General features: G+C 34.7%; 3 protein-coding genes across 3 annotated transcripts in view; 2 read left to right on the top strand and 1 right to left on the bottom strand.

Annotated features, from left to right (window-relative positions):
- LOC116175645 (SCY1-like protein 2) overlaps positions 1 to 4,830 on the top strand; it is a 5,201-nt gene extending 371 nt beyond the window's left edge. The window contains exons 2-3 of the mRNA XM_031493870.1: positions 1,000 to 1,105; positions 3,411 to 4,830. Of these exons, the coding sequence (XP_031349730.1) occupies positions 1,000 to 1,105; positions 3,411 to 4,619 (1,315 nt within the window). The 3' untranslated portion in view covers positions 4,620 to 4,830. The remainder of the gene's footprint in view (positions 1 to 999; positions 1,106 to 3,410) is intronic.
- Positions 4,831 to 5,742: 912 nt separating this feature from the next.
- On the top strand, positions 5,743 to 6,757 carry LOC116177093 (prefoldin subunit 3-like). The gene is made up of 3 exons (XM_031495965.1): positions 5,743 to 5,968; positions 6,025 to 6,422; positions 6,477 to 6,757. Exons 1-3 carry the CDS (start codon positions 5,903 to 5,905, stop codon positions 6,559 to 6,561), a joined length of 549 nt encoding a protein of 182 aa, XP_031351825.1. The 5' UTR covers positions 5,743 to 5,902; the 3' UTR covers positions 6,562 to 6,757.
- Positions 6,758 to 7,061: 304 nt separating this feature from the next.
- Positions 7,062 to 7,750, bottom strand: LOC116177094 (c-Myc-binding protein homolog). Its single transcript, XM_031495967.1, has 3 exons — positions 7,545 to 7,750; positions 7,372 to 7,493; positions 7,062 to 7,307 (listed from the first exon to the last, which is right to left on the bottom strand). Exons 1-3 carry the CDS (start codon positions 7,566 to 7,568, stop codon positions 7,136 to 7,138), a joined length of 318 nt encoding a protein of 105 aa, XP_031351827.1. The 5' UTR covers positions 7,569 to 7,750; the 3' UTR covers positions 7,062 to 7,135.
- Positions 7,751 to 15,398: the final 7,648 nt, after the last annotated feature.

Here is a 15,398-nt window from a genome sequence, read left to right as displayed (position 1 = left end):
GGTCAAATCCAATGACCCCTTGGGGGCCCCCCCCCCCCCCCTCTGTCTGTGCCAAACGCTTGAACCTATTTAGTTCAAATTTTGCACAGTTGACCTTTTTTAGATGCGCTTTAGGGATTTATACAAATTAAATTATACAAAATACATACTTTATACATACTTTCCAACTGTTGTTCAATTTCAAATTTCGCGGTTACCAAACTGAGCCAAAATGGCTGCTATTCGCGTTACTTTAGTAATCCAGGAACTTTAAGCAGTAGTAAAGTCCCTAGATCACTAAAGTAACGCGAATAGCAGCCATTTTGGCTCAGTTTGGGAACCGCGAAATTTGAAATTGAACAACAGTTGGAAAGTATGCTTTTCTATTGGTTTTTCTAGTCGCTCTTGGATTGTGCGGATACTTTTGGATAGCGCCAGTTTTGTGAGCGTATCGTTTAATATAATATTAATATTTAAAAAAATTTAATATTAATATCGATTAATATTTAAAAATCACAAGATAAATATAGTTGCATCGCTTTTTCAATCGTTTCACCACTCCACATAAAACCCTTGTGTGTACCCAATTCTAAATATTTTAATTGATCTTCATTAAAAGTTTTCGAAAAATTGTCTTCACTTCTGAGTAATATTTTTTTTTTGAATTAATGGTTACATCAGTACTCTCCTTAATGTACACACAACTATTATAATACAAAACAACAAATGTCAAACCTGACAGTAGGTGTCAAACGGCCATTTTTGCTCAATTAGCAGTTTGTTTTTGTCTAATACACTGGCCTAACGAATCGCGTTACTTTAGTAATCTAGGGACTTTAAACAGTAGTAAAGTCAGTACATGTAGAAGCAGTAGGTGACATAATTTATTTAAAAACGGAATCGCGCAGTCCATCTATATATTAATATGTCGATGGGCCCACCTCTGCTGACTGTCACGATGTTTGTAAATTATCAAATTTAATTTTGGTTGAGACTGCGTTGTATCTCATCCGCTTTTAGATATGGAGACTTGCTGTTTTCGCGACCCTGTGCCATTTTTTTAAGAAACTTGATACGTAAACAGAATCTAGCTAGCTACAGTACAGCCGTTATGAGTTCGCGAGCGGTTTGTATGCGCAGTGGTCGGCAAGCGGCGCCATATTTGCATTTCTCCAGTGGCGGATCAAAAATCCACTCCGTTGTTGTAGATGTGGGATACTAATGATATCGGTATTGATGCATTAAATAATGTTATGCCATTGTTTATTGTTTTGCAGGTTTCGTGCGGCCGATTGGAACTTCGACTAGCGCCGTCGCTTGCTAATTTATAACTGCTGTACGGTACGTTTGTTTCTGAGATACAGGGTGAAAATGAAAAGTTTGATTTTTAGGATGTTATCATATTTGACTACCATTGTAAGATAGAACCAAAGTAAAAACTGCCTATTTTAGATATTTTTACGTAGAATCCAGTGGTCTAGTAAATTTTGCCCATGAAAATTTATAAAAGCCTTTTTTTTTTACTGTATTTAAATAGGCAATGGATTCATGGAGATTTTGTTTTGTTTATTGCATCCATGGTAACTAAGGCAGCCGATAGCAATCAATATAAATGACTGACGGAATTTTGAAAAAAAATTGATATTTATATAGGCATAAAAAATGTAAAAATATAGGATTTTCATCAAAGTAATCAGGAGAAAGAATGCAAAAAAATTCGTAAGCCGGTTGTGGTCTAGAGTCGAAGAGTGGACTTGCACATTTGTGTTTTCGGTTTAATAGCCCTTATGTTCTTATTTTTTGAAAGTGCACTAAAAATTGACGTTGAGATATAAAAGGTGTTGCATTTAAAAGGCAACTCTGGGTCAAATCTCAAAAATGGTGGTCGAAACATTTTTTTTACTACGCCACTGGATTTTACGTAAAAATATCTAAAATAGGCAGTTTTTAACTTTTTTCTATCCTACATGGGTAGGATATAAATATAAAAGTTAAAGTTTTTGTTTTCACCCTGTATTTTAGAAACAACGTAATTGGATTGATTCTGTTTGTGGTACGTTTCACAAAAAAGTAGTACTGGGTCTCTATCTTTAAAAACAGCTGAGATATTTAGTGCAGTCTCGACCAAAATAGGACACATCACACACTATGCATTTTCTTGAGCATGATTGAATAATGTGGCCCACAGCTAATGCTATGCTATATGTGGAAACCTTAAAATGGCCCTCAATGATTAAGCAATCAACCAACATTTTGAGGTGCGTTCGTTTATGCGTTCTGATCCTGATTACTCTTTTTGCTATAAAGCTTTTGTTTATTGGAGCACTAGAAAAAGTGTTGCGTTTTTTTAAATTATAGTCCATCTCATGAGAGAGTGCAGACGGAACGCATAGACGTGAATCATTATCGAAAAATAACAAATTTGCACCGTCATGCAGGATTACACTCACAAGCTTTTTTGTTATTATCCACTACTACTGGACACGTTTGAGGTTAAGCTGTACAAAATTGAGAGGTCGTGTTGACGCTCAATCCGCAAGATGTCGTTCGTTTATTCATTCTGGTGGGAGCACATTGTAATTAGTATTGGTGGGAGAAGATCGCCATTTTGTTTATCTACAATTGCCAAAATTTCATTGTCATTGTAATTATCACGTTACTTTCAAGAGTTGGAAATGTGATAAGTGCAATTATGCAACCAAAAATAAGGATAATTTAAGAAATCGTCGTATAACGCATTATATTTCCAAAGTTTTTTATTGTGAACAGTAGCGTTGGACGATGAACAGATTATAATCAAAAGATAAAATCGATAATCGGGTTTGATTATTCTTTTAAATTAATCAATTAGTTGAAACTTGCAATCGCCCAGTGTTAGTGAACAGTGCAATTACACACTCCGCTTTAAATAAATTTCTATCACTGCTATCGTATCAGTGTAATTACGCCACAATAAATAGCGTTCGCGTAAAGCGTCACCTATTAACCTTCTCAAAAATTTGATTTGTGATCAGTGTAATTTTGCTACTCACGATAAGCATAACGTAAAGCGGCGTATCCACATTTAAGGATGTTACGTGCAGTCTGTGCGACTAGGTATTCCACAAATATTATGAAAAATTTTAACTCCACTGATCGATTTTTGCACTTAACGTTGAGATCGCTTAAGATGTCTAGATACGTATTAATGCACTTTATATGGAAGTGCATCTTGCTCTGTATTAAATCTTCGTACCTAAATTCAAACAATTTTTAGTACACTAACAATAATAATAATTTTTTGATACTTACCTATTTTATAAAATTTCTTACAAGATATTGCCCCTTGAACATGTGCCATTAATGCTACTTTAAGTGATTTGTTAACATTACGCATTTGTTTTGAATCACATTATTCAAAGCCAATCTTGATATCTTATGTTTGCTTTTAGATATTACTGATCTTTCTGCAACGTATGGAACTCCTCTTAAAATTGACACCAGCAACTGACATTCAGCAACACGTGTTGCCAATGCTATACAGAGGATTAGACTCAGATACACCGCAGATACACGAGCTGTGTTTATCGGTGTTGCCGACATTTGCTGGACTATTAGACCACGGCAATGTGAAAAACAGTGTATTACCTCGTATAAAGAAATTGTGCCTATCCACGTCGACATTATCTGTTCGTGTAAATTGTTTATTGTGTATTGGGCGACTGCTTGAGCATCTGGACAAGTGGCTTGTCTTAGATGAAGTTTTACCATTCCTACCACAAATTCCCTCCCGTGAACCGGCAGTTATTATGGGAATATTGGGAATATACAAATTAGCGATGACTCACAAAAAATTAGGTATAACAAAAGAGATCATGGCTACCCGTGTTCTTCCTTTTCTTATTCCATTATGCATCGAAAATGGGTTGACACTACAACAATTTAATGCTTTGGTCGCTTTAGTCACACAGATGTTTCAACTCGTTGAATCTGAGCATCGCACCAAATTGGAGCAACTCAACACTGTACAAGAACATCAAAAAATACTTGAAAATAGCATGCCAACGATTGTTCCTAAATCTACAGCTTTGGAAACAATCTTTACTGATTTTGGCCTTGATAACATTCCACCACCGGCACCTAATAATCAAAGCAAGTCTGCATCTGCTCTTACCTTACAAGAAAAGCAGAGAATTCTGAATCAACAAGACACCGTTAAAATTTTACAGAATCAAACGAAGCTCGATCCCATACCAATTACTACAAATACATCCCAAGTGCAACCTGTAAATTTAACCAACACATTATCACCAATAGCCCCACCGCCATGGTATAATCCTAGCGCATCATCACGTACATCCAACACCTTCACAAGTTCATCAAATCATACTTCCCAAGCTAGTTCAAATTTTCAAGCATTTCAATTAAGTCATTCAGCATCCGCAAATTCTAGCAATTCACATAATGATCAATTTGGATTGTCCAAAATGAATAAAGCGCCTACCATGGCAAGTTTTCCAAGTCAAAATTTTCAGCCTTCATTTCATTCTCCAAATTTATACACAACACAAAATGTTATGAAGCCTTCATTCACTTCAAAGAATACACAAAGTGGTAGTATATCATTATCGAAAGATGAAATAATGGATTTTTTGAAATAATTTCAAACGCCTAATGTAAATCGAGGTAATTCCAGCCAATTTAATCAATTCCCCTTGATAACGTTGTATTTATGTAATATGTGATACATTTGTAGCCATGTGGAAATATATAGGTAGGATTTGTGCCGTGCTGTGAAATTTACATTTTCCAAGTACTATTTAAGATTGTAATTTATATATTGGACGTAAATTAAAAAAATATTTATTAATATTTATATTGTTTCTTCACTTCTAATGGTTGTTTACTATTTAGGATCTTATAGCACTTCATAGAGCCCCTTCTCACCCGACGTTTTTAAAGCACTGCAAAGTGTCGCCGCTGGTTGCGAAACACTGCGTTATATGGACGCCTATACACGGAGCGGCGCGTCTGCGTAACTTGTAAGGGACTTCTGCTATACAAACGCGCGCTGTTGGTCGTCGACGATCGTAAATACATATGCACCTGTCCCTGTGGAAATGTGAAAGAAATAGACTACTCATGATTATCGCTTAAAATATCATTACAATAACAAATACAAATATGCAAAAATTAACTCTTATTAGAATTATTACCAAATGCATGTAGTACATGAGAATTGTGTGGTGGGGGGTGCTTACTGCGGGCTGAAGCAGCGCGTTTTATTGGTTGTTTGGAAGTGAGGCAACCGCTTAGTAGGCGTTTTCTTTCGATGATCCAAACGGGTTTGGATTGTCTAATCACGTTCTTTCGAAGTGTGATCTTATGATCATGATTGCTAAAATCGTGAACAAACTGAACATACAAGTTTTATGATTTGTTTACTGATCACGAATTCCTAACCTATAAATGCAAAGATATTTTTGCTCATTTGTTAGGTTAGTCAATATTTGTAACTGAAGAGCATAATCGTGCAAAGTACTTCCACTTGTATTTAAATTGTTGTCATAATCTAAACAAAAAATACGTAATTCGAATGCAAATGTGTACTACGTAAACTTAATCATACGTTGATTTAAATTCGCACGTTCTTTCGTAAAACGTGATCCTACGAATCACGATCTTGAAATCATGATCGCGAAGTAGCCGAAAAAAAGCGCCTAGTATACGGACCGTGTGATCAACTAGCGTTTAAAATGTAGTAGCGTTATGGTAGACACATTCATACAGAAGAACGTTTCTGTCATCTGTCAACAGAATCATACAAAATCGGAAATATCCTTATGAGAAACTGAAATAGGTTAACCCACACACAAATGAGATAATTTTGTATATTTTATAATCTTTTTAAGTTAACTGAAAGTATATTTCTAAAGATTTAGAAATGGAAGGTGACAATATAAATGATGGAAAAAAATCAAATGCCGGAATTCCGGAAGCAGAGTTTGTGGTAAATCTTTTTAAATCGTTAAAAAATGTATGTAGCTCATCTATGATTTTCTACAGGATGATGTAGATATGTACATGGGGAAATCAGAAAATGGAGGAAACGCTGAAAAGGTGCTAAAGCGGTTGGACGAATTGCATTGTAAATATAAGTATATGGAATTTCACTTGCTGGCAAAGAAAAGACGACTACAATCTCAAATACCAGATTTGAAACGTTCCCTAAATATGATCGAGAAACTGAGACATGAAACAGAAGAGTTTGAAACTGAATTCTTGTTGAGTGACCAAGTTTTCGCTAAGGCAGTTGTTACACCAACGAATACAGTGTGTTTATGGCTCGGTGCAAATGTGATGTTAGAATATAGTTTAGATGATGCAGAAACATTATTAACTAAAAACATAGCGACTGCAACCAATAGTTTAGAACAGGTCGAGCAAGATGTCGATTTTCTAAGGTACAATATTTTACAGTTATCTAAGGGAATTAGTAAAAAAACTTATTTTAACAGGGATCAGTGCACTACAACCGAAGTGAATATGGCAAGAGTCTTTAATTGGGATGTTAAACGTCGTCAAGCAGCAAAAAATAAATAAAATTTTGTTTCCGCACATACCTGCTCTTAACACTCAACTAACTCGAGATTTTGAAGAGTTTTGTTTCTCATTTAAAAATACTAAATTATTTAATGTAATTAGCTTATTGCGTTGTTTTCATATATGTATAGCTAATTGAAGATAATTGTGTAATTAACAGAAATACTGTTTTAAATATTACTTGTACTATGTTGTATTCAAATACTGTTGGGCGGAGATACATGCATACTATTCGATAGTCACAATTATATATAATAACTGTTTTTAAAGAGGAGAGATGCTGACCCCTCTATAGGTCATTTAGCGAATGTTCCTCACTTTTGATAAGGTATACTATAGCAGATAATGAATGCAACAGATGATAGAGTCAAGGGAAAGTGCGAAAGATTATGGCTTATAACACCGCAGGGGATGACAAACTAGTAAGAGAACATGCAATGGGTATGTTTCTAGGGCAACAAGACATAATACAATGGTAAGAAATATTAATAAAAAGATGCTAAATTGTTAACATTTTATTAAGTTACAAGGGAAAGTACACTTTTTATGAAATTTTAACATAATAATATCAGATTTAATCTGCAGGTACATCGTCGGCTTCTTCGGAAGGCCCTTCCGGTTCTACCTTCATTGCCGCATTCTCCTTTTCTAAGTCTGAAATTTTAGTTAAAGCTTCTTGTAAGTTTGCTCGTATATCGGTCAATGTTTCTCCACATATCTGATTTGACAATTTGTTACATATATATCTACTATAGTTAAGGGTATAACTCAATACTTAAGGAAATCTCATTATAAAGATATAAAGGATACTCTACTGCATTATCGGGTTTATCTGGTTCTTCGTACAACGAAACTAATACTTTTGTTAAAGCGTCCATGACGCCAGTCTTTTCTAAATACTTTCTGAACTCCTCCCTCTTGCTTTCGGACGGCTGTGTTTAGATGAAATGTACAAGCTGTGTAAAATAACTTTGGTTTCTTACCTTATAGTTAGGGTTGGCTGTCATATTCAACGTTTAGGTTATATTTAATTTGATACTATAAATGCGAAGTTACAGAATTTTTGTATCGTTTAGCTTAGTACATTTATTATATGGCAGTCGAAAATGGAACAATTTTTGCTGCACGACGACTTGAATTTTTGATTCCAAAAAAATTTCAAAAGGTGTTGCCAACATAAAAATTTAAATTAAATGAAAAGATAAGAGGCGCTTTCTTTCAATGATCAAAACCCACAGAGTTGTATATGTATACTTATACAACTCTGTGGATCCTACGAATCACGATCTTTAAAATATGATCGCGAAGTAAGGTGTACTTTTTTAAAAGTATACCCGACAGCACCGTCGTATATACAAGGCTCAGGGCTGGAAACTCGAGCCTATTTCCTTTAATTGAGGATCTTACGTGTCGTCGATCGCGTAGTTCCATAAAGTCCCTATCATAGGGATAGGCGCTTTCTTTCGGCTACTTCGCTATCATGATTTCAAGATCGTGATTCCTAGGATCACGTTGTAGTGTACTTAACCCCCAGGGTCTACGCTAATTTCACACTACAAGAACACGGAAATAAAATAAACCCGGCAACGTTTAAAAATGGCCACCCGAATTACTATTCCCTCTAAAACTAAACAAGATCCCGCTTAAATTTGAAAAGTGGCACGTGATAAAACATCTAAGGCAGGGCCCCCTTACGTTAGTTATAGATAACGCTTTGACCTGAAGCACAGTAGGGAAGGAACGTTAAATAAAACACTGAAATTGTAAAAAAAGTTTGTTTAATAATGATCGTAATTATCATGATTGTGAAAACCAGGAAATTTAGTTCATGTAAATTAATATAAACAAAACAAACAAAGCCAAAAGGTGTCGTACTCTCGCAAAAGTCACTGCCAAGGGTAAAAAGAGTACGACGTAAGAAAAACCTTTGCAGTTTGATTAAAACAGTCCAAAAGTTAATTAACAAAATATTTTGTAAAAGTTTAAGCAGTAGTTAACAAAGATAGTAAATGCATATACACAATGTTGGTTACACTCAAGGTTAAAGCAAGTTTTTGGGGACAATGGGTCAGGTAGCAGCAGGTACCAAGATTCCGAGAAAGGGTGAAATACACAGGATGTGACTCATCTTTGGTGCAATAAAGTCCTTTTGTTGAAAGCAAGATGGAAAATTACATGGCCTTGTAGGCAGATTTGACTAAAAACAAAATATGTGGGGATTATTGAATCGCCACTCATTTTAACACACATAGATTCTAAACTGAAGAGCTTTGATTAGCGTAATCTCGCTCCTGCACGATGGGTAGTCCGCCCCTGGTTTCGGGGTTTCGAACCTACAGTTGGATGTCGAAGACAGTGCACGGAATTAGGTGCCCTAACACAAAATTATAGACTACAGTTTCTTTTTCCACCTCCCGTGACTGCTTCATTCACGGAGAAAATTGTTAGTAACAAACAACAAGTCAGTACATACATCAAACGAATCAGCAATTTCAACATATTAAAATAAAATGAAAACTTACATGAATGTAACTTCAGGGACAAGACCAAGTAATCAACATCAATAAACATAAATTAAGCAAACATTACACCAAAAACGTAAACATATAGCATAACGGTATCACACTTATGATTGCATTGCGGTTAAACCAAGTAAATTTCAAAAACAAATATTGAAACACACAAAAAATATAAAATGCGGCAAACAAAACACAAATACGATATAAAGAAATGCAAAAATTACTACCTGCATTAAATAACACAAAATACATAACAACAAACATTTATGGAGCGAAACCAAAGATCATACTACACTATGATCTTTGGCGAAACGTTCACGACCGCCATTGAAGACAAGATGCCAAACATAAGGTGGGTTCATAGCTCTCCGTTCATACGTTTCCGTTTATCCGTTATCCAATCAGAACACAGTAAATTTTCAAACCGTACAGGTGGGTTCATAGCTCTCCGTTCATCCGTTGCGTTGATCCGTCAAACGGATAGTACGTTTTGTTAAGGTTCATAGCAATCCGTCCACATTGTACATTTGCAAGTATAACCATAACCTAAACTTTATTTTGTAGTGTACCCTCCGTGATTTTCAGTATGTGAAAATGGTACGAAAGTAAGAACATACATTGCTATCTGATTATTGCCGTGAAGAACGAATAGGCGAACGCTGTTAACATACCAAACATAACCTCACTCTTGTTAAAAACGGACCAACGGAAACGTAAATGTTCAACTTCAACCAACTTTTCCGTCGTAAACGGACGACGTACGATTTAAAAATTTGCTGTCTTCTGATTGGCTAACGGACAAACGGAAACGTATGAACGGAGAGCTATGAACTTACCTTACGTCGTCCATTTACTACGGAAAAGTTGGTTGAAGTTGAAGATTTACGTTTCCGTTGGTCCGTTTTTTAACAAGAGTAAGGTTATGTTTGTTATGTTGTTGACGTTTAAGAGCAAATTTAACAGTGTTCGCCTATTACGTTCTTCGAGGTGATAATCTGATAGTAGTTTCTACGTACTGAAGATCACGGTGGGTACAGTACAAAATAAAATTTAGGTTATGGTTATACCTTGGAAACGTACGATATGGACGGATTGCTATGAACCTTAACAAATTGCACTATCCGTTTGACGGATCAACGCAACGGATGAACGGAGAGCTATGAACCCAACCCACCTTATTACCATAGAACAACAAACTTAGAATGGAAACTGTAATGTAATGTCATAGATATATAAATACATAGATACAGCCATACCCCAACATAGTTCAAAAGGACGTACCATCTATTACCATCACTTTCGGCACATTAATTACGTATAGCGCTATCCTTTATAGAGGTACCCTGAGCATGGAAGACAAGATTCGCATTATTTATTATAACTGTCAATCAAATTGTTCGCACAAGTCACACAGAAAATTATCAGATTTGAGACTTTACAACATAAATAAACCGCCTTTTTATTTATTTAAATCGCATAGCAGCAAGAAATGTTACATTTAAAATGGAAGATGTTACTTAGAAAGCTGGCAAATGAAGAATTTGAAAAAATTACAGCTGACAACTCGAAGAAAGTGTGTGAACATGTGGAAAGTGATTAATTTAAAAGAGAAGTTATATTGGTTGATGTTTCTGAACTTTATAATAAGCGTTAATAATGGCAGTGATGATTCGGATTTGTCAATTTCATCTGACGATTATTCGGATTGTGAACTTTTAGAAACGTAATGAATGTTCGCTAAATGAGTATTATCACCAATTGGATATCATTGTTAAGATGTTGTATTTATTTTAAATAAATGTACACGTGTAGCTTGCTTACTACAATTAGCACTATAATTTCAAAAAGAAACCCCACCGATTGGACATATGCCGAAAGGTAGGCAAGACGCGTAGCGATAAAAAATTTGATATTGCACGCACACACAGTCTATAAATCTCGTTTTCCTAAGAATATTGCACGGATCCTGTGATCATGATACAAACGCACTGCATCAACATTATATAGGCCAAAATGATAATTGGAAACGAATTCACTTCCTGTCGCAACTTAATCTCCGTTACCATTACGCCTAAAACCATGCAATTGAAATTAAAATGTTGAACATAAACTTTACTTACTTACGGTTTTTTTGATATTCTGCAAGCCAGCAATGAATTCACTGCAGCACATCATGCCAAACAACGTAAACATAGTCCCAAATCTAAATGGCGTAGCTCTATGTAATAAAACTATTTCAGGAATAACAATTATGGACGCGTCTATCATTATGGCAAGCACTAATGTTATTCATATACATTTGATAACGCAATAATTACATAATATTTAGTGAAAAAAACCGTCCATCATGTTTAGGGCGAATATTTTTAGTTAGATTTGATTTCGCGCGATCGTGAAATGTGTCAACTGTCACATGACTTATGGGACGCGCTAAGTTTGTTTTAAGCGTCCGATTCGCGTACGACGTAGTGGTTAATGCAATAAAATGAGATAGAACATGTTTCTTCTTGGTTAGAAAGTAATGGAGAGATGTACAAATTTCTTTGATATGTTTTTTAAAAACCGAGGTACGTTTGTTAAGGATGGCTGTATCTAGGTATTTATATATCTATGGTTTAAAACCCCAAGAGATCTTGCCGATCTCAGCGCTTCCTCTTGATAGATTGCAGAACTAATTTTAAGACCTCCGCTACAAGTTGCGCAGACGCGCCGATCCTTGTGAAGGCGTCCATATAAAGCAATATTTCGCTACCAGCGGCGCCGCTCTGCAACGGTTCGTAAGCAGCTCTTATACATTGACACCCATTTTGGTATGACCTTAAATAACCTTGAAACGCAAATGTCACCTTCACATAATTTTTCAAAGTCACTGTCAAGGACAAGTAGTCAGACAACTTTCCATCTTCAAAATTATTCAATATCATAAGATTCTTTTCACTTTTTTCAGTCATCAAATTCTTCTGGTCCAATTCTCCACATGCTTCGGACTCTTCAGAATCTACCAACCTTTTATATTTCTCATATTCGTCAAATGCAGAACTTTTTTATTTTTCATTTTCATCAAATTCACCTTAAATCAGTCAGTACACATTTGAAACTTACCAAAAGGAATTCTTCCAATTTTTGAAATTCTTCCATACTTTAAGGTCTTCCGTTGCTTCAAATCCTTGCAATTCTCCATATACCATGGAGCAAAATCTTTGAATACTTCATATTTCTAGTATTTTTTAAATCAAAATCTTGATTCTTTAGTTTCCTGGATTCCTCAAAGGCGTCGGATGCTTCAGAGGCATCAGATTCTTTACATTCCCAAAATAGTCTTCAAATCCTTCTTCACTTTTTGCATTCTTCCAATTCTTTCAAATTGAGCTTCATCATACGCGTGAATTTTTAAGGTTCTTCAATTTTTTAAAAACGCATTTCTCATATCCTTCAAGTTTCCGAAATTCTTCCATAACCAAGATTCTGCAAAACAGTCATTCTTCACAGTATTTATATTTTTCATTTTTAAACCAATATCTTAAAAGTCTTTGAATTCTTCCAATTCTTCAAACTCTAAACAACATTCTGCAAATCTTCTACATTCATCTCTGTATACTCCAAATTTTTGAATTTTCGGATTATGATTCTTCCAATTATTCTTAAGTGCCTTGAATTCTTCCAATTCTTCAAACTCTTGAGCCTACCCAAGATTTTTGAAATTTTTTCATTTTTTAATTATCCCATTTTTCATGATTTTCAATCTCGATTGTTTTTCATATTCTCGTTCTTCACAGTGTTAATATTTTCCAAATTCTTTATTTTGAATTCTTCAGATTTCACACTCTAATTGTTCAAACTCTCGAGATCCTTGACCATGATTTTTCAGATTTTTTCATTTTCGAATCATCCCCATTTTTCATGTTTCTTCAAATGTATATCGATCTGTTTTCAAATTCTTCAATATCATTTGAGGCATCGAATTTTTTCATTTCTTCTCCTGCGGTACGTCGAATTCTTCGGGATCCCTAACCAAGATTCTTTAATCTTCAAAATATTTATATTTTCCAAATTCTCCAATGTCTCGAGATTCTTCTTCACATTTTTTAGTTTTCAGTCTGATTCTTCGACTGTTTTTACTTCTTCTCCTTACGTGCTTCAAATTCATTTTTTAATTATTCTCATTTTGTGTATTGTCCATATTCAAATTCGTGAGACCTGAGATTCTTCAGATTTGTCATTTCTTTTAAATATTCCTATTTTTTGTACCCTTCAAATCTTCATAATTTTTCTTCTTCAGATTTCTTCGAATTCTTCCATTTTTTTTAATTTTTCATATGCTTCAAATTCTTTTGTTAGTAAGAATTTTTCATACTTTTCAAATTTCTCAGATGCAAAGAGGGTTTTTTTATTTCTCACGTGATTTAAATCTTCACGTCCTTAAAATAATGTACAGGGTGGCCAAATAAAAATGCGAGGTACCATATCTGGGAACCTGTCCATCGTAGAGGGTTGCGGTAAACAAAGTTATTACTAAAACGCCCACAAGAAAAACCTGGAAAATACTTTTTTAAGTTTCTGAAATTAGGGGGCGTAACTGCAATCTGGAATCTAAAAGTGACGTTTCTGTGAATTCCGCTATATTAACCTAGCAAAAAAATATCCGGTCTTTGAAGTCCACGATAATCTGAACAATTTTTGTTTGACAATTTTTCCTGTATCACTAAAAATGAAGTGGTGGGGGTTCAAAGGTTTCCGTAAAGAACACCCTGTATCTTCGAAACAACTGAGTCGATTTTATCAAACTTGGGGTTAATTGAAAAGAGTTATTCTTCAGCTACAAATATTATAATATTTGAAGTTTTGCTAGTTTCACATATCGCCGCTTAAGGGCTTTTTTCGACATTCTGATAGAAATGGTTAATTTTCTCAGAAAAATTAAATGCGTTGGTTTGATTTTTTTTCATGAATAAGTAGCTAAACAAGTTCGCGAAAACCGCATCTCGATATCTTGTTCCTAACCTAAAATTTAGGCCAATGAAAATTTTATACCCTCAAAATTTTATTTTTTTAAGCTAATTTTTCCGGAATTATTTTTATTATATAATTTGCGGCCCTAAGGTTGATCGATTTAAAAAAGGAAGTTTTTAATGCCGCCGTAAATGCTCGAAATGCTGGCCATCACGATTTAAAAATATCTCAAGATATCGATGATGCTGTTTTCGCGAGCTTATTTAGGCATCATTTAGCCACTTTTTCATGAAAAAAAATCGAACCAATGCATTTAATATTTTTAAGAAAATTAACCATTTCTGTCGGAATGTCGAAAAAAACCCTCAAGCGGTGATATGTGAAACTAACAAAACTTCAAATATTACAATATTTGTAGCTGATGAATTGCTCTTTTGAACTAACCCGAGTTTGTTTAAATCGGCTCAGCCGTTTCGAAGATACAGGGTGTTCTTTACGGAAACCTTTGCATACCCCCCCCCCCCCCACCCCCCAAAACAAACAAAAATTGTTCAGATTATCGTCAAAGACCGGGCATTTTTTTGTTAGGTTAATATAGCGGAATTCACAGAAACGTCACTTTTTTAGATTCCAGATTGCAGTTACGCCCCCTAGCGGTCATTTCAGAAACTTTTCCAGGTTTTGCTCGTGGCCGTTTTAGTAATAAATTTTTTTACCGCAATCCTCTACGATGGATAGATTCTCAGATACAGTATTCTTAGTTGGCCACCCTGTACATTATCAAAAATCATGAAATTCGATATCTTAAACATTCTTTAAATTCTATGGAACGCGCAGGTTGTTCCAATACATCGAATTGTTCAAAAATCTGGATATATATTGATATTCCTAATTTTTGAATTCTTTAAATCCTTCACTGCTCAAATTCTTTCTTCCATTTCTTAACGTTTTTCAAAATTTGGTTAGTTTAAATCACGTCGGGAGTCTTCTACGAATTCTATCAATTTTTCATATTCTTCAAATTCTACAATGCTACAGAGGCCCTTAAGTTTCTTCATTCAGTCCTTTCGATTTTTTTAATCTTTGCATCACTAAAAATTATTCATATACCTCAAATAGGCTTCCAATGTTTTAATTTACTGGATTTTTCATTCTTCGAATTCTTCTCTATGGATTTTCAGATTCTTCCATTTTTTTAATCTTTAAATACATCATATTCCATATATGTATTCTTCAAAATCTTCCAGTTATCAAAATTCCTCAAAATCTTCAAGATTTTTTTAGTTTCTTCCTTTTAATTCTTCTGCTTGAGTTATTCAGATGCTTCACTTTGCAGGGCATTTTTTTAATTTAAAAAATTTACTTTTG

This window comes from Photinus pyralis, unplaced genomic scaffold, assembly GCF_008802855.1.
Source record: "Photinus pyralis isolate 1611_PpyrPB1 unplaced genomic scaffold, Ppyr1.3 Ppyr1.4_LG7, whole genome shotgun sequence".
Classification (NCBI taxonomy): Eukaryota; Metazoa; Arthropoda; class Insecta; order Coleoptera; family Lampyridae; genus Photinus; species Photinus pyralis.
The sequence above is the reverse complement of the archived record's forward strand: the minus strand, read 5'-3'. Positions and strand labels throughout refer to the sequence as shown.